This window comes from Apis mellifera, linkage group LG6, assembly GCF_003254395.2.
Source record: "Apis mellifera strain DH4 linkage group LG6, Amel_HAv3.1, whole genome shotgun sequence".
NCBI classification, from domain to species: domain Eukaryota; kingdom Metazoa; phylum Arthropoda; class Insecta; order Hymenoptera; family Apidae; genus Apis; species Apis mellifera.
The window spans coordinates 15,611,423-15,636,620 of record NC_037643.1 but is presented as its reverse complement, the minus strand read 5'-3'; the positions used below and the strand labels follow the sequence as shown (position 1 = coordinate 15,636,620).

General features: G+C 26.2%; 3 protein-coding genes and 2 long non-coding RNA genes across 10 annotated transcripts; 2 read left to right on the top strand and 3 right to left on the bottom strand.

Annotated features, from left to right (window-relative positions):
• Positions 1 to 440: 440 nt before the first annotated feature.
• LOC725707 (centrosomal protein of 135 kDa) lies at positions 441 to 22,513 on the top strand. Of its 3 annotated transcripts, none has more exons than XM_006570959.3 (20): positions 441 to 678; positions 991 to 1,291; positions 1,529 to 1,698; positions 1,948 to 2,128; positions 2,206 to 2,372; positions 2,453 to 2,648; positions 2,763 to 2,948; positions 3,076 to 3,179; positions 3,440 to 3,673; positions 3,831 to 3,926; positions 4,180 to 4,409; positions 4,566 to 4,776; positions 4,844 to 4,959; positions 19,466 to 19,745; positions 19,832 to 20,029; positions 20,115 to 20,291; positions 20,423 to 20,625; positions 20,836 to 20,967; positions 21,061 to 21,147; positions 22,131 to 22,513. In XM_006570959.3, exons 1-20 carry the CDS (start codon positions 490 to 492, stop codon positions 22,183 to 22,185), a joined length of 3,513 nt encoding a protein of 1,170 aa, XP_006571022.3. In that variant the 5' UTR covers positions 441 to 489; the 3' UTR covers positions 22,186 to 22,513. The 3 variants fall into 3 exon arrangements, with proteins under 3 accessions (XP_006571022.3, XP_026297149.1, XP_006571021.3); XM_026441364.1 differs by having other exon boundaries at positions 1,529 to 1,761; XM_006570958.3 differs by lacking the exon at positions 21,061 to 21,147 and having other exon boundaries at positions 442 to 678; positions 1,529 to 1,761.
• LOC552058 lies at positions 5,271 to 13,360 on the bottom strand. 4 transcript variants are annotated; one of them, XM_016912794.2, is made up of 5 exons: positions 9,756 to 9,790; positions 7,451 to 7,622; positions 7,087 to 7,280; positions 6,206 to 6,537; positions 5,271 to 6,102 (listed from the first exon to the last, which is right to left on the bottom strand). In XM_016912794.2, exons 2-5 carry the CDS (start codon positions 7,580 to 7,582, stop codon positions 5,399 to 5,401), a joined length of 1,362 nt encoding a protein of 453 aa, XP_016768283.1. In that variant the 5' UTR covers positions 7,583 to 7,622; positions 9,756 to 9,790; the 3' UTR covers positions 5,271 to 5,398. The 4 variants fall into 4 exon arrangements, with proteins under 4 accessions (XP_016768283.1, XP_006571017.1, XP_006571020.1 ...); XM_006570954.3 differs by lacking the exon at positions 9,756 to 9,790 and adding an exon at positions 9,023 to 9,481; XM_006570955.3 differs by lacking the exon at positions 9,756 to 9,790 and adding an exon at positions 13,025 to 13,360 and having other exon boundaries at positions 5,399 to 6,102.
• Positions 14,017 to 16,014, bottom strand: LOC102655049. Its single transcript, XR_411924.3, has 3 exons — positions 15,446 to 16,014; positions 15,011 to 15,367; positions 14,017 to 14,926 (listed from the first exon to the last, which is right to left on the bottom strand). It is a non-coding gene; the product is annotated as an uncharacterized LOC102655049 (long non-coding RNA).
• On the bottom strand, positions 16,152 to 19,205 carry LOC100576696. Its single transcript, XR_120572.3, has 4 exons — positions 18,651 to 19,205; positions 18,072 to 18,260; positions 16,983 to 17,149; positions 16,152 to 16,898 (listed from the first exon to the last, which is right to left on the bottom strand). It is a non-coding gene; the product is annotated as an uncharacterized LOC100576696 (long non-coding RNA).
• Positions 22,268 to 24,943, top strand: LOC113218866 (MATH and LRR domain-containing protein PFE0570w-like). Its single transcript, XM_026441408.1, has 2 exons — positions 22,268 to 22,586; positions 22,717 to 24,943. The coding sequence occupies exons 1-2, from the start codon at positions 22,268 to 22,270 to the stop codon at positions 24,789 to 24,791; spliced, it is 2,394 nt and encodes a 797-aa protein (XP_026297193.1). The 3' UTR covers positions 24,792 to 24,943.
• The last annotated feature ends 255 nt before the right edge of the window (positions 24,944 to 25,198 follow it).

The window sequence follows — 25,198 nt, the reverse complement described above, 5'->3', positions numbered from 1 at the left end:
TTATTTAATTATCATAATTTTGATCAAAATCCATATATGTATAAATTAAGAATACATTCTGTAATGTTGGCAACATTTTTGAATAATTTGTATCTACATGACGCGTTTTTGTTCTATGAAAAGTGTAATAATGGGTAATATTGTTTGTGCAATTGATGGAAGATAATACAAGTGTTTAAAAAAAAATTATATTAATTTTAAAGATAAAATTTTTCTAATGAATTTATTAAGTTGACAACAGCGCATATTGTGCTGTTTTAATGTCTTGGTTATATAAAAGAATTAATTATTAATTATTAATAATATATAAAAAATATATAATATATATATAATAAAACGCTTTTAATTTTATTTTAAAAATTATAAATAATTATATTTTAAAATGTGAACTTATAATTATTTTTAAAATGGTAGAATAAGATCTAAAATTTTTATTTGCTTTATATTATTTTGAAATAACAAAATAAATTGCTTATAAAATTTATAAAAATGAGTACGGAAGATGAATATAATATAGCCACAAGATATAGAACTGTTCGTAAACATTTAGATAGTTTAGGCTATAAACAAGCACTTACATTTGATGCACTTCCACTAATTGAAAAATTGTTGGCTGATTTGATACAAACAACAGAAAGCTTGAAACATTTTAAAAATATTGCTCAAGAAAATATTGAGGTCTGTATTTATATAATTTATTTATTTATTTTTTTGTTAACTTTAATATAAATTTTATATAATTGATAAAAAAATTAATTGTTATTTATATGTTAATTATGAATGAATAAAATACCAAGTAAATATACCATCATGATCTTTTAAGACACCCTTTGTATAAAACAATGAATAATGATTTTATAATATATATGTATTGATATAATAAAAAAGTATTTAAAGATAATAGATATTTTAGCATAATTTTAATATAAAAAATTAATTATATAATATGATTTATATAATTGAATATTTTTATTACATATTATAATATAGGCACATATTCAATTACAATCAACAATTGATCCTTATAAATGTGATAATGTAAGGCTAGTGCAAGAATGTAACCAGCTTCATTCAGATTTGATAAAAGAAAAAGAAAGTCATCAAAAGCAAATTAAAGATCTTAAGAAAGAAATATATAAATTAGAGCGTGAATGTAATGATCTTCAACTATCATCTTCTCGCAATTTACATAGAATTAAGGAATTAGAAACTGAATCTGCTAAGAAGTCAAAAAGAATTTTGGAACTCCAAGGAAAATGTTTAAAACCAACTATTAGCAATGTTGGATTAGGTAATTTTTATTATATTAATTTATATATTATTATAATTTTTATTTAGTATTATTCTTTTATAATATTTTTGTAATTTAAAATATTAAATATTTCAAATGTAATTAATTGATAAAAAATTGATATAATAAGTTGGTTTTATTACAATAATTGCTTTAAATATTTAAAATTCAAAATTTTAAAATATATTTTTAAAAATTTTTATAAATTTTTAAAAATTTTATTTTTTATTATTACAGCTTCTAAGAAACGTTCTGTTTTCCCACTTCGAAGACCAGTTATAGAAAGTGAACCATTACCAAAAACAGGAATTAAATTTACACCATTACCAAATTTAAGCATTGTGGAACCAAAAATTATTGATTTATTAAATATGGCAGATCATAAGATGAATTGTTTGAGTCATGAGGTAACAAATTTAAAAGGAGAACTTTCTTTACAAAATGACAATATACAAATATTAAAAAGTCAGGTATATTATTGTTAGTTACATTTGCATGAGCTTACATTGCATGAATTGCATGAATTTCGTAAATTTAAAAGTAGTTAATATTTCCATTATTATTAATTACAAATAATATTACATGATATATAAATATTGAATTTTTATTTAAAATTTACGAATATAAATATATTGCAAAAAAAAACATATTTATAGTTGACTACTAAAGAAAAAGAAATTTTACGGTTGAAGAAAATGTTAGAAGGAGGTAGACCATATTTAGCTGTTTCTAAAGATTATAAAAAAACAGAAAATAATTATGTAATATCGGATAATGTAAATGATGAATTAAAAATACTCCAACAAGAAAAATTGGAATTAGAGCAGCAATTAAGAGGTATAAAAATGTATATTCTTTTTGATATAAGATTTAAAAATTTTTAATATTATTTATGTTATGTCATGTTCATATAGAAGCTTTAAACAAACAACATGATGCTATGGCTCAAGCACTTAAACTTGCTGATCGAAATGAGGAATTGGAAAAGGAATTAAAAGACATAGATTACATTGCATTAGCAGTAGAAGCTGATTGTAACTCAACAGTTAAAGAAAATAATAAAAGAGTTTCTAAATTGCAGGTAAATAAATTTTTGTAATTTTTTTTAAGAATTAAATTTTATATTTAAATATATTATTATTAAAATTTAAATTTATATAGGAAAAATTAGAGAATGTAACGACAAGAGTACATGTATTAGAAGATGAATTAGCTACTGAGCATAGAGAAGTACAAGAATTGAGAACAAATCTGGAAACATGTAGATTAGAAAAACTTAATATTCAACGTACTTTGGAATGTACTTTAGATGAAAAAAAGCAAATGACTGATAGAATAAATGAGTTAACTGTAATTGGTATATAGAATTTTCTTTTTTCATTTTTATATAAATAGTAAAATATAATTATATACAAAAAGTATAATTGTATAATTTTATAGAGTTAATAAATATTTTTTTATGATATTGTAGAAAAAAATTTAAATGATGAGATCGAAAGATTGGCTAAGGAAAATGAAAAACAAAAACAAGATATTATTCAATTACAATATAGTAATAAGTTATTAAAAGAGCAAATGAGTACAAAAGATATATTATTAGATAACAATGGAACAAATGAAACTAGAGAAAAAGGAAGAAAAAATAATTATAATAAAGGTAAAATTATAAAATATAAAATGTAATATATTTATGTATAATATATTATAAAACATATTTATTTATATTTTTTTTAAATTATTACAAATATAATTATTATTACATAATTATTAACAAAATAATATAGATTTTCAAGAGATACATAAAGAAACAAAGATTTTTCAAGATGTAAATCATATTGGACATAACAATATATTGAAACAATTAGATGGAAAAGATATTGAAACAAATGTATGTATATTATTTTGTAATTAAATAAGTATACTATTTTGAATTTATTTTATCAGTTGCAACAGGTGATTGAACAATTAAGAAGCGAAAGAGATTTTTATAAAAACGAATAAAAAGAATATTAAAGATAATTACAATAAAATGATTGAAATAGATCACGTAAAATATAATTTTTTTTTTAGTTTATATAGTTTTCTTTTATTTAATATTGATTGATGATCTATAAAAGTTTTTTATTTCATTTTTGCTTTTAAAAATAGGTTGATTTCAGTTCACGAATTCGAGAATTAAAATGTCATTTAAATGAAAAAGAAAATGCATTGGATAAATTACAACAAGAGAAAAGAGAATTATGTCGTGAAAAAACTAATTTAGAAACACATTTACATACTTATAAAAATGAACATAAAATACCACATCGACTTTGCAATGTTTGCAAACGTGGTATTGTATGTAATTGTTCTCCTCTAGTTATAAAAGATAGCAAGATAAAGGTAAGAATAATTATATAATAATTTTCTGTAAATATTATTTATATTATTTTATAATTAAAAAATATTTTTGCATTTAAAATAAGAATTAAACTATTTCATAATAGAAGATATTTAATATTTAATATCTAATTATATTTATAAAAATTATATTTTTTAGGATATTATTGAACGTCTGGAACATGAACGAGATATTGCACGGGCTGATATCGATCGTTTAATTGAAGAACGTAATGCATTACGTGAAAGATTAAAGGTAAGTATTTTTATTTTTAATGTTTCCATATATATTATTGTTTTTATAAATCACCAAAAATATTGAAGTAAATTTTCTAAAATATTATATTAATATTATTAACAATTATTAATTATTATCAAATTATTAACAATAAAATTGATAGTTTAAAAATGAAGTCAAAAATGAATTTTAAATAGAATTTTGTTATAGATAAATTTTTCATGTTATGTAAATATTTATATATTGAAAATTGTATTATATTGATAATTAGATAGCAACGGAAGCACATACATCTGAACAACGTCATTTAAGAGAAAATTTGACTGATGTTGAAACTCGAATGAAACAGATAGAAAAGGAACGACAAGAACTTTTACTTACGCAAGGAACACGAAGAGCAACTATAAAAGGACTTGAAGATCAATTACAAGATCTACGAGAAGAGTTACGACGAACCAAACAAGAATTAGGAACACAAAGAACACAATATTTTCAACTTCGGTATTATTTATTTTTTTAAGTTTTATTTATTTAAGTTAAAAATTTTATAAAATATAATAGAAATTTTAATATTAAGTATATTTTATAATGTAATAACTTATTTAAATTAATTTAAGTTAGTAATATTAGATATATATATATATATAAACTTATTAGCGCTTTACAAGATCAAACGGATCAAACATTGGGAGATGCTCAGAATCAATTAACGCAATCGGAATGCGAATTAAATAAAATATTGGATCGTAATAAAACAATAGAGCGACAAAAATTACAACTTGAAAATCAAATAAAAGATTTAGAAAAAGAAATTAATAATCTTAAAGTGAATATGACACATTTAGATCATGAAAAAGATCAGTTATTGGTAAGTAATATAATTATATCATAAAATATTTAATGATAAATTTATATTAATGAATAATTTTTATTAGATGGCATTGGATGAAAAGACAGAAAAAATAGCTGCTTTAGAAAAAGAAATAGCATTAAAAGGACAACAAATAATAGGAAACGAACAACAAATTCGTGATCTACAACACAAAAATGAGTGAGTATATTTATATATTTATAAAATTTGATATATTTTTGAAGATCATTTTATCATTAATCATAATATTCTGAAAGTCATACATTGTATATATTTACAAAATATTGACAAAAAATGATATTTAAATATTATACTTGACCAAACATTTGAGATGATATTACATGATATTACATATAATAATTCTTATATTTTATAATATTAATAGCAGTATATTATATGATAAAATTTAAAATAAAATTAAAGCATAAAACAAAAATTTCATAGCACTAAAATATTAAATAAATAGGAATTCTTATGATATACACATGAGATTCTTGAGAATATTTTATAGACAATATTTGTACAATAGTATTTACAAATAATAATTTAAGAAAATGCATTTTATCACTGACATATGCTATTATTCATAGTCTCTCATCTCTTCAGTTCTTCTATTCATTTAAAAGTTTATCGATTTCGCTTTTTCATTGAGAAACTTTGCTAAACTTACAGTAGGTGGTTGACAACCACCCAAAGAAAGAAGACTATTACTTTCTAATTCAGAGATTTTAAAAGTATCTGTAATTCTCTTATATCCGGGTCTGCATTCACATCTAGCTTTTGATTCTAATTCTTCATTTTTCCATAAACTCTGTTTTGGCATTCTTTGTGCAACTAACCATTCTCCTGCAGTACAAGGTCCTTGTGTATATAATTTGTAACAAGTTTTATTTATTTCTACCATTCCTGGTGTAGATTCGCAACTGTCATTAGTTTCTTCGAAACATTTTTCCAAATCTTTTTGTACATTTATACATCCACATACTCCATTATAACTGATTCCATCAATAGATGGTCGTACATTATAATCGTACAAAACAATTTGTCCTCTCGGACATGGTCCTCTCGTTCCTATTTTGTAACATGTTTTTTCTTGTGGAAAATATAATCGTCCCCGTGTGCAAGGTACAGGAATGCAAGTCGTCGAATTTATTAACATGTAACCATTTTCACATGGTCCTTTTGTATAAAGTCTATAGCAGAATCCATTTTTATAAAGAACATGACCTGGTTTGCATACACACTTAGCACGAATTTCTTCTCCATTGATTATTGTATTTATTACAATAAAGTGATGACCTTGTAAACATGGACCAATATCACCTATTAAGAAATAAATAATTTTTGTCAATAACATAAAGTAATAATAAATATTACAAAATTAAAATATTTTTTATCATTTAAAAATATTTTCGAATTATTTTACCTAATTGATAACACATTCCAGTTGGTTCATGGTAGTGAGGTAATTTAGAATGACAACCACATACACCACCCGGTAAAAATAATTCTCCTGGTTCTGTACATGGTCCTTTAGTATAATGTTCATGACAACCACCGCCATTACCTGTCCAATGATATCGCCCAAGTTCTCCATTTTTAGAACAAGAACATAATGTTAATCCATCTTCGTCTACGGTGAGAAGTTCTCCTTTTGAACATGGTCCTTTGCTAAATTTGGGATAACATTTATTGTCCCTAGGCCAATAGACTTCTCCTTTTTCTTTGCATGGTTCTGGATCATGACATACACCCCACCTTATACAGAATTAAAATAATATTTTTAGATATTTTTAGTTCTATTATTTCTTTATTAATTATTTTTTTAATTATTAAAAATATTGATTTAAAAAACATTTTTTTTAAATTTTTATTTATAAAGATCTTAACATAAATTATGCAATATTTTAAAAAACATATAGTATTATAAAAAATTAAAATTTAATATATTGTATCTTTTCAAATTATACAACTACTTTTTCTTTTTTTTCTTTTTTCTCTCTGTAAAGTTTTCAAAATTTCAAAAGTTTTAGAAAATACACAATTTTTAAATTAGTTATATTAGTTATATTTATTTTTTGAAAGTTAGGGTTACGAATACATTTGATAATAAAATTTTCGAAAGTTGCTTTCAAGAATATTAAATTAAAAGTGAGAAAAAAAGTTAAGAATGATTGATCAATAGTAATTTTTATTATTCCATAGTAATAAAAATCTGTCGGACAATCACTCTCAGTACAATGTTCACTTTCAAGAAATACTTTTGAGAATAACTTGAGTTTTACTTTCAAATGTATCTTATAATACCTAGATCTTCCAGACGTTTCTGGAACAGGTGCAAAAAACTGTCCCTTTGGACAAGATGCTCTTGTATATATCTTATGACATAGCGCATCTCTAGGAGATTGTGCAGTTCCTGGAGGACATCTACATTCAGCTATAGTCCCACCTCCACCTGCTGCTGGACTTAGTTCCATTGTCTCAGGGCATGGTGCCCCAATCTGTTAATCAAATTAATAATTAAACATAATAATTAGCATAAACACTCAATAGTTTATTTTAATGGAGTAAAAAGAAAAAAAAAAGAAGTATAAAAAAAAAATTGATTCTCTAATGTACATTCTATTAAAAATACTCCAATGACTCTGTAAAGAGAAAATGCAGCACCTGCCTGGAATATTTTGTAACACTTTCCATCCGGCGGCCAAAATAACAATTGCCAACCACGTGGTTGAGCGGCACAAGGATTGCTTGACGGATCTGCCCATGGAGGAGGCATTATCGCAGATTTTACACGAACCATTAATGTGAACCAAATTATTAACAATAGATCTCGTAATGCACTAAAACATGTTTAATTTAATAAATTTATATTTAATTGAAATTGAATGAAATGATTTATATAAAAATATGATAAAAAATATGATATCAAAAAAAAAAAAAAACAAACTTTGTATCATATTAATCATATTAATATATAAAGTGTTTAATGCAATTGATGTTAGGTTTATACTTATAATTAACAAATTATATTTTCACAATAGAATTCTATAATTAGCCCATTCCATTATAGTTCAATAATAGGTATATTATTCATTTTTATTAGATCACTATATTACTGATTTTTAATAATATATAATTTTTAATAGTATATCAAGTCAATCTTCAATTTTTTATTAAAATAATCTATCATATTAATGAAAAATATATTACAACAATTTTTATTCAAAATTATTATCAATTTTTTTCTATTTATATATATATTAACTCTATAAATTCTTGAAAAACTATATATTCACAATTATATAAGAATAAGTGTGAATAATATTTATATTATACAGAAATTGAAAAATAAAACATATAAAATAGTTTAACAGCAAATTAATAAGATTTAAAGTTGATAATATTTCAAGATAATTTAAAGTTTGTATATTCATAATATATAGATGTATCTCTATAAAGAATCTATCTAGATTAAATTATATATAATAATACATATATATACATTATTACTTATAATCAATCAGTCAATGTAATGACAAATATTTGAAAATACCGTCATTAAAAATATAAAAAAATTATGTCACTAGTTTCTGGTTTCAGTTTGTTCGAATATCTGAAACCGAGAAATGAGATTGTGATAGAAAATATTGCCGCGTATTTGTGTCTACATATGTCAAGATCGAGGGTACCGGTAGAAAAGAGCAAAAGCACGACAGAAATAAAATGACCATACTTTCACTGTTTCACTATGGCAATGGCATTGTCCCTGGTGGTAGGGCTTGAGATGACGACATGCATGTAGAATAAGAATACCATCTCGTACATATGACGCACAAGTATTGCAAGTTAAAGCAAAAACACTTTCCTCTTTTTTCTCTTTTATATATATATATATTTATATATTTATATATGATACTTTATCCACTTGTGGATAGATCAAATTGTTCTGAATAATATTTTGAAAATAATGAAGTTGTTCTACATAAATGAACTTTTAAATAACTATTTTAATTATATGAAAAATTCTTTTTCTAATAATTTTTTATTATTGTCTAAATTTTTATGATTTATTTTAAATAATGTTTTCAACATTTTTTTAATGTTAATATATTTTTTAAACATTTCTTTAAAATTTCCTATTTTATGTATAAATTGTTTTCATTGATTTTTATGTATTTTTTTAAACTCTAAATTACTTTTGCATTTTTTATTTTTAAATATCAAAAAAATTCCACATTACTTGATGAAATCGTCGAAGATTTTAATTTTCAAAGCCATTGCCAATGATTTTTTCACGCATTTTCTTCCAAAATCAAGGAAGCCATTAGGAAAGATGTATGAAACTTTGTCAGTTATAGATCCTAATAGTTGCTAGGCAAGCTTTCTTCTATGACTTTCCATTGCAATAACAGAACGAGTTTAGTTGATCATTTAATCATTTACCATTTATTAATTATATCTTTCTTCGTTTATTATCTCTGAATTGTGGATATATTTCAAGTAGATCTATAATATTTATGGTTTAATAAAAAGCCATATAATCATGTTATATCACAGTGATTATATTTAATAAAATTCATTATATTAGAATTGTAGAAATGGCGGGTCATAAATGGTAGTAGAAGTAAAAATTTTGAGAATTCCAATTTAATCATGTATTTTCATTCATAATCATGATTTTCGTTCCCATGCAAACCATCCATTAAAAAAAACTTTGAAAAATTTTTATGAAATACATCACAATTTCAAATCGTCAAAATATGAATTAAATAAAAAATTGGATTATTTCTCATTTATGTTCTAATTTGAACAAGTTCGTTAAGGAGAACTAGTGCGTGTTACGGAATGTCGCGCTTCCTTTTTCCTGTATAATTATGACTTCTTATTGTTAAACTGGTATGACTACTCGCAAATAAAAAGTGAGAGCGTTAGAGGTGGATTCTATAGAGCAAATTCTATTTACGTATACTTACGTATATGTATTTTCTTCGTACACAAATATGATATATATATGATAGATATGAAATATATTTAAATTTTATAATTTTATATTTAGACCAATATTTTTTGAAACATAATTTTTTTTATAGTATAAAGAATAATAGTAAAGAGAATAAATAAATAAGTAATCCTTTTCTTCTTTTCATGATTGCAGAAAAATTTATCGTAGAATAATTGTATTGAAATAATTGCCTCGGAAATCATTTTGCCAAAAATCCTTTAGATGTCGCGAGCTACAAAAATACCGCGCTAGATGAAATAAAACTTCAAGATTTATTGATAGAAATTCGCGCGTAAAATTAATGAACAAAAAGAAACATTTAAGATTTAAGATTTTATGAAATAAGCGTTCTGTAATGATCTCTCATAAACGAAAAGTAAGAATATTATTTATTAAACGTAACATTGATTCACGTGTTCATTCGTAGAGAGTCAATATTTTTGATTAATTACTTGTCTCGAGAAATGGAGAAGATCATTACGTCAGAACTTTCATTTTATTTTAGATAAATTACTATGTTCATTTGTAATTATCAATCGAGAGAATTTAAACGTGATTACGCAAAACCGGAATTTATAATTTATGTTTTAAATCACTTTCTTTCGTTTCTTATTATCTCTCGTAGATTTTTTGATATGCGAATTCAGTGATTTCAAATACGATAAAATTTCATATCCTTTTTGAGAAATAAATAAGACGAGGATATTTTCAAATTTTTCGAAATATGTAGTTGAACTAATTAATATGTTCAAATATTATAATAGTTGAACATCAGAAAATGTGTAACTATAGCAACACAGTTTACAATAATGACGGCGATATTTTGTATAAAATTATTGTGGGTGTTCGGCTCATCCCTTCCATTCTATCTAATTTGATATTATCTAAAAGTGGTGATAGTTATGCTAGGAAATTATTGGTAACATTTATTACGAGAAGAAACAATTACAATGACTTCCTTAAAAGGTTACCCCAGCTATTTGGATCGCAACGATGACAGATTTTATAGGTATGATTCTTCTGTCACTTGTTTCTTCATTAACATATATTATTATTATTCGATCAATAAATCGGATGAAATTATTCTCTCACTCGAACTCAAAAGTTGCAATTCCGCTTCATCCCGTCGAAATGATCGCGTCAATTTTTTTTCAAATTTTTTCTTATCTTAACCGGAAATTGTTCAAATATTACTTAAAAGGAATTGTGAAAGAAAATTCGAAAAAATTGTTTTTCATATCAAGTGTCAAAATTTTCAAATAAAAATTCTAAAATTTTACAGAAAGATATTACGAGAAATTTATTTTGCGATTATTAGTATCTGTTTTGACAATCATCGCAGCGCTCGTTTCTAACTGTTTTGTCTCGTCAACTCTCATTGGTTCATTTTTCGATGCGCTGTTTCATACACTTTTTCGCGTTCTAGTCCACCTTTTATCCCCGTTTACAATAATAGTGACGCACGATAAAAATCATCGCCGGTACGACGAGTCGTATTTCGGAATACACCGTTCTTTTTGGATTTCCTAGGATATGTGTGAAGTGTGTGTGTATGTATCTTCGAAAAAAGAATCGACATATAATTGTTTAACTTTGGACTTTCATTGCCAACTGACTTTCTCCTTATTCGCGCAGTTGAAATGTAACGATTAGCTACGTCGGTCATTTGGACGAAATAATTTTCAACATTGATGAAATTGTTGAGAAGAGATATCACTTTGAAACATTTTAAGAACGACGAAATCTTCAAATTGTAAAATTAAAATATATTTTTATTGTTTCGATTATGTATAGATATATTATCTTAAAGAAAGTAATATAATTTTATCGACAAGTTATCGAAGCAAGATAATTTTGGCTCGAAATATTTTACGATAAAAATAACTTAAACGTATTAAAAAAAATATTTTCATCAAATAATATTTCATTTTCGTCGAAGAGAATAATAAATTTGAAAAAATTTGCCTCATATTTTTAATTCGTTTAAAAATGTCTAGAAACGCGATTTCTTAACCTTAATTATCTTAATATCGTGTCTATAAGACATAAAAAAATATATTTCTCCATTTTGTAAATTCTAATAACTATTAGACATGTACACGCTGAGAAAGAAATCTTAATTTGATGATTATGAATATTTTAAAAAAAAAATGTGTTAATACGCGACGATTCATTTCTATGTTGCATTTTAATTAACAATCATTATGCTTTCGTGAATATGCGATATAATACACATTTGCAATTCAGTTTCAATTTTTCAATTTTCTCTTAAATTTAATAAAAGAAATTAATTTTTATTCAAACTTTCTTATCACTCATTTTGTTTCAAGGATCAAAACTTTAATTATTACTTTCATTCATCACGATGAAAAATATATCTGTATAATTATTTATATCGATTCTAAATCAATTTAACGAATTATTAACTTGCCTCTTTGTTTTCTAAATTAGCTATCCGAGAGGCATCTCGTTGCGCCCTACTTAAATCGTTCTGGTATTAAGATTATGTAAGAGGACGCAACCATTGAAATTAAATTGATCTCTGATCCCACTTTGCAAAGATCAAGCCGTGACATTTGTGTTGTAGAGTCGAATTGACCTTTCCAGGATAGAAGCATTATGCAACCTTCATTGTAAACAAGCTTTATTTGTCAAAAAGAGGAAAAGTAACGGGGGAATTTTCTGGGGGAAATTTTTTCATAGAAACATTGGATTAATTTTGGAGAAAATAATTTTATATATATATATGATTTGTAACAATAAATTTCTTGTTTGTATCTTAAATGATATTAATTAAATGTATATTCTTAAAAAAGTTTTCTTAGGGAAGTATTTTTGCAAGTGGAAAATAATTTATAGAAATCGAAATTCTTCCGAGAAAGTAACTAGCATTGCCTTTCATAAAGTTACAGGAAGGAATAATTACATTTCTTAACACCAACCAGTATCTCTTTACAGTACACTCGTTTTTTAATTGTACATTTTCTTGTCGATATTATCGTATTATTCTACTACGAATAATGCTGTAGAATTCTCTACATCTCGTATATTTCATTCATCACAATTTTTACATTATTATTTCCCTTCATACTATTACACATATATGTCACTTATATGTATTTAATTATTACGTTTGTAAACTTTGTAAGTAAAAATTCGTGATATTATTTTTTGAGAAGATCTCAATATATTTATTTTATTTTTTCTCTTAACAATTCTCTTAAAAACGTGACGACTTACGATGAATGTTTCATGGCGAAGGCGGGTGGAAAGAAGAGCTTTCCGTTAATCACATCACAGAATGTTCACTAAAATTCACCGCGTTCTTTTGTAACGGTCGTTTGACATCCTGCGATCGAGGCATGCGCGAAACGATGGTGTTGGCTCGAGCACCGCGCAAAGACTGAACATTGGCTTCGAACCACCTCAAAAGCGGCTTCGTGCTGTTACCTAACTTACCCGAGACGAGAGCAAAATCTCTTGGATCGTCTTGCTTTTTTTTAGTCCTTTCTATTCACGATGATTATCTAAAAAAAAGAAAGAAAGAAAGAAAGAAAGGAAAAATGGATACAGAGAATATTACCCCCCCCCTCCTATAATTAAAATATTTTATATTTTTATCCATTATTTTGTAATTGTTCACTGGTCATTTTTTTTTTTTAATTCTTCAATATCTATATTATTTATTCATTGCTAATTTATTTATTACTTTGTTATTCGCTAGATTTTAGTATTTGTAAATTATTGACCATTCACCAACTGTCAACTCTCTATTAATTTCTTATTATTTATTATACTAGTATAGTTATACTACCATCTGTACATTACTCGTCGAGTTTTTGTTTTATTCATTATTCCGCTTGTTAGTCTCTAGTTACAACTCTCCACTTTATTATTTCCATCTGTGTATCTTAAGAATATTTATATCCACATTTTCCTTTAACCTTTCTAAGGAATTGAATTTCAATCTGCTTACCAAATGCAACCTGTCTCTTCGGATAATATTGGCAATGGGAGATTTACCAAACAAATTTTTAATATTATCTCCAATAAATGTCTTCTTCAATTGCACGTACTCGCCATCTCCGGGTTTCTATTCGTTGGAATTCCCCATCCGGTTCCATAGGGAGAATCAGATCCGCAATAGTTCCGTGATTCGAGTAGGCAATAAACTGTCGTGCGTGGGCTTTCGTAACGTTCCACGTACAATGGGAATGAAATCATGCTCGAATGTAATTTCCCAATATTTCCGTTTACGATTTATTATTATTATTATATCTGCGACAATATTCCACTTTTAAAGCGAGTAGCCCTTGATAATAGTCACAGATAAGACTCGTGTAATTGCGCTTAAACGATAAAAGAATTCTAAGAAGAAGAAGGCAGCAACTGTGGACGAGCATGAAACGAATGCGAGCAAAAAATGTAAACACTTCCAACTGCAATATTTTCGTGCTATATCGAATTTCAAACTTTCTTTGTCGTTTCACCTTTGAAAGGTCGTATTCGTCGCTGTAAGATTGCGCTTTCGTCGAATTGCGTTACTTAATTCGAAAAGAATGAAAGTCAGCATCAGGATCGGTTTACAGCGAGTATTAAACTTGTTGATGAGCCTGTTCGAGATCCTCGGATGCGGATGTCCGTAAACTTCTTATCTTTGTAACTGAAATCTTTCAACATCTTTAACTCTGTTAGGAGAAAGGAATGAATTGTCTCGGCGTTTGAAATATATAAGGATTAAGAATTTATTAAAAGGATGAATTAAGTAAATTTTACTTATTAAATTTAAAAAATTTTTTTTTCTCATTTAATGATTCGCTGTATTTGAAAGTTTTAACCAAAATAATAGATTATTTTTACCGATTATTGCAAGTAAAAGTAATTTCTAAAAAAGATCTGACTTCCACTTATATAATGATATACTTAAATTCTTGTCTTCTTCCTTTAATTCAATGAACTTAGGAGTAATTTTTATTTCCGTCTCTTTCGTTTCGGTAGTTTATACGGTATTTTATAAAATAGCGGAAACAATTTAATATCTGTTTTTAGAAAATTAATGAGTTGTAAATGGCCAGGAAATATTATAAAGATGTTGTGATATTTCTTTCTTGTTACTTTCTTATAACGTTCTCTATGTGCTTGCTATAATTTGGAAAGTTAAAAATTTTGTATAGATTTTACATAATATTTTATACATGTATATACATATATATAAGTATTACGTACCATATAATTCTTAACAAGAAAATAATGAAACTAAATAATGATTAAAAATGTTCAATATATAAAAATACTCAATAATGTTGACAATGTACAAGTATTATCATATTTTCAAATCTGAATTTCATGTCAAAAACTTTCATCCACTTGCCCATCTCAGAATCTCCTAGCTGTATCAAATTTCATTTTCTCCAAACCAGCTTATTACACAACTTTCAGCTACGTAACTAACGTAACACGTTACCAAACTATAAATTCTGTCTTAAGAATCAATTGGACGAAATTTCTTTAATTTCTCTGACTCAGCTTAATTTTGGTAATCCCACCATCTTATAATATTTACAATTCTCTCTTTTATCTGTCCTAGAATAAAACAAGGAATTTACAAGAAATTTATCTTCGCATTTACCAAGCAAAATTCTTATCTTTATCCTTACTTACATTTGAAAAAATTATCAATATTTTATTGAACTGATGCAACCATTTGTTAACCAACCATATATATATATATATCTTCATTTAGAAAATAATATATAAATATTGAATATCCTAGAAAGTTAATATATAATAATTTCTCAAAAGCACAATCTTTTATTGCGGCGTAAACAAACTTGACCGTCTGTCCTTTTCACTCAACTTGATAAATTCTATCCAGAAGAAATATGCGTGTTTTTCTTATATATCGCGGATAAATAAATTTTTTTTCAGAGTAAAAGATTTAGACAAAAGATTACAACAGTCCCTCGTGTACACCGCATCCTGTTGAGAGTGCTTCTCACGTTCTAACGTTCCCTGCATTTCGAGGAACCGTGCAATGCCCTTTAACGGTAAAAGGTGAACGGCATCTTTGAAAGGGCGTTCGTTTTGACACGAAACACCACCACCGGCAGATAGAGAATTCTGGTCGAGATACCCGATACCATCTCCAAACCGATGCACTCTGCCCTGTGAACAATTTCATGTATCTCTCTCTCTCTCTCTCTCTCTCTCTCTCTCTCTCTCTCTCTCTCTCTCTCTCTCTCTCTCTCTCTCTCTCTCTCTCTCTCTCTCACACTCACACACACCACACACACACACACACCACACACACACACACACACACACACACACACACACACACACACACACACACACACACACACACACACACACACCACACACACACACACACACACACACACACACACACACACACACACACACACAATAATTATTCCACGAGACAATATGGAGGAAAGGAAATTTAGAAAATTTCAAAGCTCGATATACGTTCGAACGATAATTGAAGTCAAAAGATCGATAAATACGTTGAACAGATATTGCAATAGTCGAGGAATTAATTTGAAGAAAGAATTTAAAATTATCGAGATTCAATAGCTCAGAAGTGTTGGAAGCGTAACGAGCGAAATTCAAATGCGAATAGGAATATCTTTATCGCGGCTTCGATTTCTTCAGGGACATTCTTCAAGATGAACGAAAATGAAAGTAAAGTCTTACTCAATAACGACGTGTTAACGGGACGAAACGCAACGTATGATGACCTTCGTCGTTTATATCGACGAAGCCTTGAATTTTCGTTTCGAGCGAAAAAAACTGAATTGGATCTTCCTTCGTTTGGATTTTTTTTTTCCCCCTAGTTACTTTCTAGTAACTATCGTTATATAAAGTATAAGAGAATAGAATAAGAGGAAAAAGCGTGGTTTGAATTTTATGTGTCTCGTAGAAAGCGCAAGTTATTTGCCACGTTTATTAAATCTACCCGCGCGATACTTAATATTTCGTGTCTAATTGTATTTAATTGAGCGTATTCATAATCGTGCGTAAATCTGTCTCTTTGTGTCGTAATCAAAATTTTATTCCTTTGACATTGTTATGCACGCGCATTGAACGTAATCTGTAAATTGAAGGTTTTCTATGTTGATTCTCTCTATTATGAAAGTGAACCTCGCTGGGAAATAGAAAAGAAAAATATTCTTACCACTAAGGCAATTAAACGGGAAGGAAATTAGTATCGGTGAATTTCCGTGGTCGAATACGAGAATTTACATTATTACAACGAATGTTATAAATTGCTGCATTTTCTTTCTTATTTTTATGCATATAGCCTTCTAATGCTAATTCTTGATTATATCTGGTTGTTAATATCTAAAATAAATGTAAGTTTTGTTATTAGAAAAGTAAAAGTAATAATAGAGAGAGGAATAAAAGTGTGTGTGTGATTAATGTGATACCTTATTAAAAATAAAAATTTCTTTAACTCGATCGATATCATATTGATGTTATATAATATTAAATATTTTCAAAATAATAATAATTTTTCAGTTTCGAAATTTTCAATTATTTCAGTATTAAGTTTTGTATAAATAATAATGGCATTATATTAAACGAATATATAATAATAAGTATTAAGGAAGCGTTTTTTTTCAAACGTGAACTTGTGATGTTTTCTAATGTTATATACTCTTCCTCTTTCTCTTAATATGTATAGAATAGTTCACTTTCCTCCAGTTAGAGTATGAGAGCGAGATAGATAGATAAATTTTTCTGTCCAACTGTTTACAGTAGTTGCAAATATTTTCTATTTCCATTTACATTTCTAATATATATCTTCAAAATATACGGAATATTGTTGATATATTTTATTATCAAATTTAGTTCTTTTCAAACACATAATCATTTTTGATTAGTGATCGATATCAATAATTAAATATATTTGGATTCGAAACAAATTCTTCATCCACTGTACTACTTTGAATGCTGTACGCTATCGATTGACTTCATTACGTGTCTACGTTACGTATACTTTATGATTAATTTTTTAATTCTATTTTTCAAAATATTAAATATATATAAAATTTAAACATATTTTTGTTACATTAATTGATTATATTATACATTACCAAGGTAAAAAGATATTTATAAATCATTTTTTCGTCTTTTATAATATTCTAACCAATTTAAATATATTTATGGACATCTAATGTTTGCGTGACGAGCTTCGGTCAACAACGCAAGTGTTTGAGAGATTATTTCCACTTTCATATAGGGGAAATATACGGGTACGAACCATTGAAGGAAGCCGTTGGGGAAGGATGTCGAGATGAGAGAAAGTCTGTTCGTTGAACAAGTCGCTCTCTGTTTTTTTCTCTTTGAATCCTGGCGACTATGCATCCGCATATTATTACTGGTTACATAATGCGCAGACGCATAATCGAGAAACGAAGATAATCGATAATCGATTATCCAAATATGGATGCTGCAATATTTTAATCTATTTAATTATATTTCTCTTCTGAACTAAAGCTAATATTTTGCAAATATTAAGTATTTGAATTAATTATTATTATTTCGACCATTTTACATATTTGTTTTCTCATTATTTTGAATGAAATCATAGCAAAAAATATTTCAGATAAATGAATGATTTCAAAGGAAGAATATGTTATTTGTTTTTCATAATTGAAGAAATATGTATAAAAATTGAATAATTTCTTTATTATAGTTTTTCTCGGCTATTAAAAAATAATATACGAAGAAATAGAAATAAAGTATTTTTTATATTGTATAGCATTTATGACTATTTGATATATTATGACACACGTTAAATATCATTTAAAGCGACATCTGCGACACATATTTACTGTACCGTATAATCGAAAGCCATTAAACTTGCGATTTGTCAGTGATCAGAATGTTTTAATAACAAACACGTGCAACGTTGCATGTCGTGACTTAATGTCTGCTTTCTACGGCTCTTTTCTTACGTATTCGCTTTTTTGTCCCTAATAAAATCAGTTTTGGGGTTACGTGATCCACAAACGAAACGAAATCTGTCCACGTAAATATTTCTCCAAGAAGGAATTAGGCAACAGGTACCTAATTCTTCAACACGCTCGTACTGCCCTTGTCCCCTTTTTAGAACAGCGCTTGCGCCACGAGAGATGGCGTATGATTCGCATAATTGAATAGATACGGATTAAATATCGATACGTTATTTTGATGTAATATTCGCTCTATGTGACAAGTTTGAAAAATGTTCCACTCTTATATGTGACGTTTATACTTATCTGTACATCTACGTTTGAATGCAAGCTTTGCGATCACATTTTCTTTATTCGAAATGATTGCTCAAAACCTTGTTGGGAATTCCTCTTGGTGATGAACTGTTTCGAATTCAATGTTATAGATCTTTCGTGACATGTTTAACGAACATGTTTGTATTTATGAGAGAAAATGAGGGAGATATATCAAAAGATATAGTATGGCGCAGACGGTAAGGTGCCTGTATTATGTAAAATAAAGATAGAAATTTTCGTTTAAGAAAAATATAGATCGAAATCGAATAAATTTCAATATATTTATTGATAAATCTATTTTACTTAATGAATAAAAAAAAAATCAAAATATGTTTTTTCATATTTTTAATTTGTAATGAAAATTATTTATTTCACGTTTATATAGGATGTGCGTGGATCAAACCGCGGATGCGAATCGGCAATTAAGGTCGATACAACTGGAGATGGAAAATCTTCAACGACAATTGCAAACAGTTTCATACGATCGGGACAATGCTATCCAGGAAAATCGACGGACTCAGGACGATTTAGCTGCGGTTACCAGTGAAGTAAGAAATCTGCAACGCGAATTAGAAACATCTCGAGGCGAGTCGTTTGATCTGAAGAGACAGCTTCAGACTTACGTTAGCGAGGTGCGCAGAGCTGAAGAACTTCTTAATAGAAAGGTGATTTTATTGAAATTATATTGTCATTATATCTATAATATCTTTAAAAAATTTCAACATTTTTTCCTTCTCTTTTTATTCCACAGGAGAATGAAAGATCAGAAATGTTGAATCACTTTAGAAGTTTAAGTTTGGAGGCGACCGTATTGGAAAATAATAATCATAGTTTAGAATCTGAAGCAGCTGAAGCGAGAGGAGCGCTTAAATCCGCCAGGGATAGATTATTGGATTTAGAACGACAATTGGCGGACAAGGATAGCTTAATAAGAGGCTATGAGACACAGGTCAATAATTTTTTTCATAATAATGATATTTATTTTGATAATATATTTTTGATACAAAAGAGAGTAATATGAACATTTTTTTTAGATTAGTGAATTAACTCAAAATGTGGCAAGTTTGGAAACACAGTTGCGCCAGCAAGGAGAACAAAAGCATAGGGCAGAAGCTGATTTAACTGCTGTTAGAGATTTATGCATGAAATTGGACGAACAAAAAGATACGCTTATGGCACAGTTAGATGATAAAGATTCGCTTAAAACACAGGTTTATATTTTTTGTAATTAGAATAAAATTTAAAGAAAAGAAAAGAATTGATCCAAGATGAATAATATTTGCGCGTGAATTGTTAGAAAATTATTAGAGAATAGTTTTCTTATTTTGCGTTTGATTTTTAGTATGATATGCAAATTGCTAAATTAAAAGCGGAACAAGCTGTCGTTCAAGATCAGATGACTAAAGATCGCGCGACAGTTGAACGTCTTGAGATGTTGTTGGATCAAGCAAGACAGGAATCTATAACTGCGCAAACTGCTAATCAGGAGCTTCAAAATGAAATGTCCAGATTAAGACAAAAAATGTCTGAACTTCAAACTAAATTGTAAGAAATTTAATTATTAATTGTTTGTTAATTAAAAGAATAATATAATGATGGTAAATTTGATCATAATTTTTTTTGTATTTGAAAATTATAACAAAAAACATTTTATTTATATACATTTATTTTCTCAATTTAAAATATTATAAACTATTGAATTCTAATTCATAGTAATATCAATAATTAATTAAAATTTTTTTTTTAACGTTGTAGATCTTCAGAATCAACAAAACTTCGACAATATCAAACTCAAGCTGCTGAGTATTCTAAACAAATTAGTGAACTTCGTAGACAAGTTACAAATGAAAGATTTGATCGCGCGAGAAAAGAAGAAGAAAGTCGTAGGTGTGTATCCACATTATTTTCAGACTTTCAGATAAGTAAAATCTTAATTAATGGAAGCTGAAAATAGCAATATTGATTATATTTTTTTTTTAGACCTTGTGAAGAAACTCCTGATCCACCTGTCCAAGTTCCATGTCCAAAATCTTACTTTCCTAATGAAACAAATGAAACAAAATACAGGTAGAAAAATATTTAATTAAATAATAGCAATTTTAACTGTAGAGGTGGATTTTCACTATTCCTTGAAGAAATTTTTTTATTTATATTTTTTAATATAAATGAATATTTTGATAGCTTGATAATTTTATAGTTAATAAAAAATATTTATTATATTATACTAAAAAAAATCATAATTTGCTAAATAATATATTTTTTATAATTTATATACTTTAAATATTTTTATTAATTTCTATTATTTATTATTTCTAGTTTTTTTTTCTAAATACGTAATCAAAATATTAAAATTTTAATATCAAATAAATTGTTTTCCACCTCTGCATTAGTTTTTGAAATTCAAGTGATAAAAATAAAAAATTAAACTGCCAGGCAAGTAGACTGGCTGAAGAAACCTTACACCGCGATTCCCAAACAACCTCAAACAAATAGTGGCGCGCGATCGGTAATTGAGCGATATTCCTTTCCCTTGGATTGCAAGTGTTTGAAAAATGCCTTGCACGATCTATCGCCGAAAAAATCAACATTTACATCTTATGTTTCAAATAATGAAGCAGACGTCTCAAAGCAGAATAATCCTAAGAACTTTAACAAACCTTTGTGATCGTATAACTATTTGCATATGTTCTATATTAGACTTATCATCTATTTTAATAGCATATTTCTTTGCATAGAAATAATAAATGAATTTTAATTCAATGGTTTTAAGCTATTTAAAATATTTAATATCCATGTTAATATACGTATAATAATATTTTTATTCCTTAGGAATATTTAACTCATTGAAATTTTAATGAAATTTGAAAAATATACTATAATTTTAAAGAATATAATAATATAATAATAAATAATAAATAAATATAGGATATTATTAAATATATAACCATTAAATTTATTCTTGCAAATTTCATTAAAATTATCAATATTATGTTTAAATTATGTTTCATAAGATCTTTGCATCCAATTAAATTTTTTTTTTTTATTTGCAGGTCTTTAAATTCGACACCAGACAGTTTTAACGTAGATTTAAATGTGGTTATATAAAATCATTTAACCTATCCTAATCAATAGATATTTGCAGAATGAAACAAGCAAAGAATACGATGGACTGGCTGAAAGAAGCAGAATGAAAATAATAAATCCCGTCACTATATCACACTCGGGATATTTAAACTTGCAAAACTACAGATGCAATAATCATGCAAAACATAATCACTGTGATGTTCCTTGCATAAATATAATTTTACGTTCAGATTGTAAAATGCATTCCAGTCTGTATAGTTATCTACAAAAGGAAAATACGCAACAAGAGATACAAGATGAGAGTGCACCACTTTTTCAAATCAACGAAAATTCAATGAAAGTTGATTTTAAACCATTAAATACGTCTCAGTTTAATTCATTTAATGGAAAATATAATCATACTGCTTTTGATACAGAAAATTGTTTTAATGTGTCGCAGTTAGTAGGAATGCAATATGAAAAAAAATATAATCAAGGTAACTTTTAATAATATTTCATAAATTTGACAATAATAATAGTTCACTGTTTCATATGATATCAAATAGTAATAAGCTTTGGTCAAATTCAAAATAAATTTGTTTTCCAAAAATGAAACAATTTTAGGACAATCAGAAATATTAAATAAGGATCAAATAAAAACTTTAAATGCAGATAATGATATTGAAGCTAGATTAAAAGTAAATGAATTTGTTAAATATCATGCAGAATTTTGTAAGGAATTGTCCACAAAAAGTTTTCCTATTATAAAATTGGAAACTACAAAACAATTAAATGAAAATATTGAAGTTCCTAAAAAAAAAGATTCGTCATTGAATTTCGAGAAAACGACTACGAAAAATGAATCTGTAAAGTTCCTAAATGATTTAAAATTAACTACGGAAAATATAGAATTAAAACCTACAAATAAGTTATCTAATTTCCAATTTACAGAATTGGAAAATCTATTAAAACCTGTAACTTATACATCGTCTAAAAAATTTTTATACACGAATTATTTTAGAGATCCTTATATTACTAGAAATTTACAAGGAAATAATCAAATTCAGAATACTATTTGTACTAATGAAGCAGAAAATATTTGCAAAACAAACTGTCAAAAATACGAAACAGCCATAAATTATAAAAAGGATAAATTTTATGAAAATACAATAGAAAATAAAAAATTTACAAATTTGCCGTTTCAAAAAGAAAGGATCTATGCTAATGTAAGTTGTAACAAAATCAATTATTCTACATTAAATATAAAACAAAATGAAACTGACAACAAAATTTCGGATACAAAATTTATGAATCATACATTTTTAAAATCTACAAAAGATTGTGATCATAATACATGTGAAAATAAATGTGTAAATACAATTGATAATACTTTAGATATATTACAAAATATGCTAAAAAATGTTAAAAAATTCAAAAATAAAAATATGACAAAATTTAATGATCAAAGTTATGAATTTAATGAAATACAATCTAAAAAAAAAGATAATTATTGGAATGAAAATTTAACTTTTAATTCGTCAGAAATGAGATTGGAGCAAATGTTACAAGATATTAAGAAACATACAGAAACATTAGAAGAACAATTAATTATTATGGACAAATGTAAAAGAGAAAAAAAAAAAATAAATGAAAAATTAATTTATACTTCAAAAAATTATAATTTTCAAGAAAAAAAAAATATAATTACACAATATCCTGAAAAAAAAAATATTTGTATACAAGATTCATATTCATATTGTGATTTGAAATGTCAATGTACATTATTGAAACCGACAGATAATTTTTATTCACAATATGAAAAACAAAATGTAATTCTATTACATGGAAAAAAAATTGCAATAGACAATGATAAAAGGAAAAACATTAATTTGGTAAAATGTCGTGATGATTGCATAAAAAAAGTAAAGGACATCCAAATTCAGTGTGTAAAATCATTATCTTTTCATATTCTTGATTCGAACTTTAAACTCGCAACTACACTTATATCTAAAAAAGATTGTACATCAAAAAACAAGAAAAGTATGTATCCGCTTAATTATGTATCCACTTATATCCAAACAGATAATTCACAAGCAATGCAAGTTGAAAAAATTCCACCAAATGAATTAAAAAATTCAACAAAAGAAAAAAATAAAACAATTGATTCAGTAAAAATGAATAAAAAGTCAGTATCTTTATGTTGTAATAAAAATGATATTATATTATTAATTTTAAAAAAGATGAATAATAAATGTTTAAAGTGCAAATATAAAAAGAAAAAGTTTTTGCATTTTAAGCCGAAATGTAATATTAATTCGCATATTATGTGTGATCAGAAAATGATTAAATATAGATTATCCAGAGTACAGATACCTATTGTGTTCAAATCAACATACATAAGATGTAAAAGTGAGGAAGATTTTCATCTTAATAAAAATAATTACGAACTCTGTACAAAATATTCAACAAACAATTGTAAAATATCTGATTTAGTAACTGTATGCACGCAATCATCTAATTTATGGATTACTACTGCCACCTCAATTTCTTCTACTTTAATTAACAACAATAATACTATTAACAATAATACTATTAATAATTTTAATAAAGAAAAAATTGAAAGAAAAGAAGGCTGCACAATAAGTTAATAATTGATGCAAAACAAAATCAATAATATTTGTAATTATTTTTTTAAATAAAAATATGTAGAGGTGGCATTGTAAGATGTTAATTAATGTAATTTGACAAAAAAATGTGAATAATGAAGCAAGCAATAAAATATAATTATTTCCAGATATAATTTACGTTGTAATTTTATATGTATTTCTCTTATATTTTTGTATTTTTTAAAATTACTGTAAAATTGACAACATTTATAAATTATAATTTTACGACAGATTTTTCGAAATTGTAAATTTTAAGAGATAAAAGATATTAGCGCTATGATATAATAAAAATTATTAAGTAAATTTATCGAAAATTATTTTTTTTTTAATGAATTTTTTTTCATAAGCAAAAATTTATTTAATTATTTGTTGAATTAATGTTTTTTTTT

What these genes read in the sequence shown, in the direction of transcription:
- LOC725707 (XM_026441364.1), top strand. Translation starts at nt 490, where the DNA reads ATGAGTACGGAAGATGAATATAATATAGCCACAAGATATAGAACTGTT. An exon ending in AAGAACTTCTTAATAGAAAG is followed by an intron (nt 19,746 to 19,831) that starts GTGATTTTATTG and finishes TTTATTCCACAG; the next exon opens with GAGAATGAAAGATCAGAAAT. An exon ending in TAAGAGGCTATGAGACACAG is followed by an intron (nt 20,030 to 20,114) that starts GTCAATAATTTT and finishes CATTTTTTTTAG; the next exon opens with ATTAGTGAATTAACTCAAAA.
- LOC552058 (XM_006570954.3), bottom strand. Translation starts at nt 9,060, where the DNA reads ATGGCTTTGAAAATTAAAATCTTCGACGATTTCATCAA. An exon ending in ATCTTCGACGATTTCATCAA is followed by an intron (nt 7,623 to 9,022) that starts GTAATGTGGAAT and finishes AACATGTTTTAG; the next exon opens with TGCATTACGAGATCTATTGT. An exon ending in GAAACGTCTGGAAGATCTAG is followed by an intron (nt 6,538 to 7,086) that starts GTATTATAAGAT and finishes ATTCTGTATAAG; the next exon opens with GTGGGGTGTATGTCATGATC.
- LOC113218866 (XM_026441408.1), top strand. Translation starts at nt 22,268, where the DNA reads ATGAAAATAATAAATCCCGTCACTATATCACACTCGGGATATTTAAAC. An exon ending in TGCTTTTGATACAGAAAATT is followed by an intron (nt 22,587 to 22,716) that starts GTTTTAATGTGT and finishes AATAGTAATAAG; the next exon opens with CTTTGGTCAAATTCAAAATA.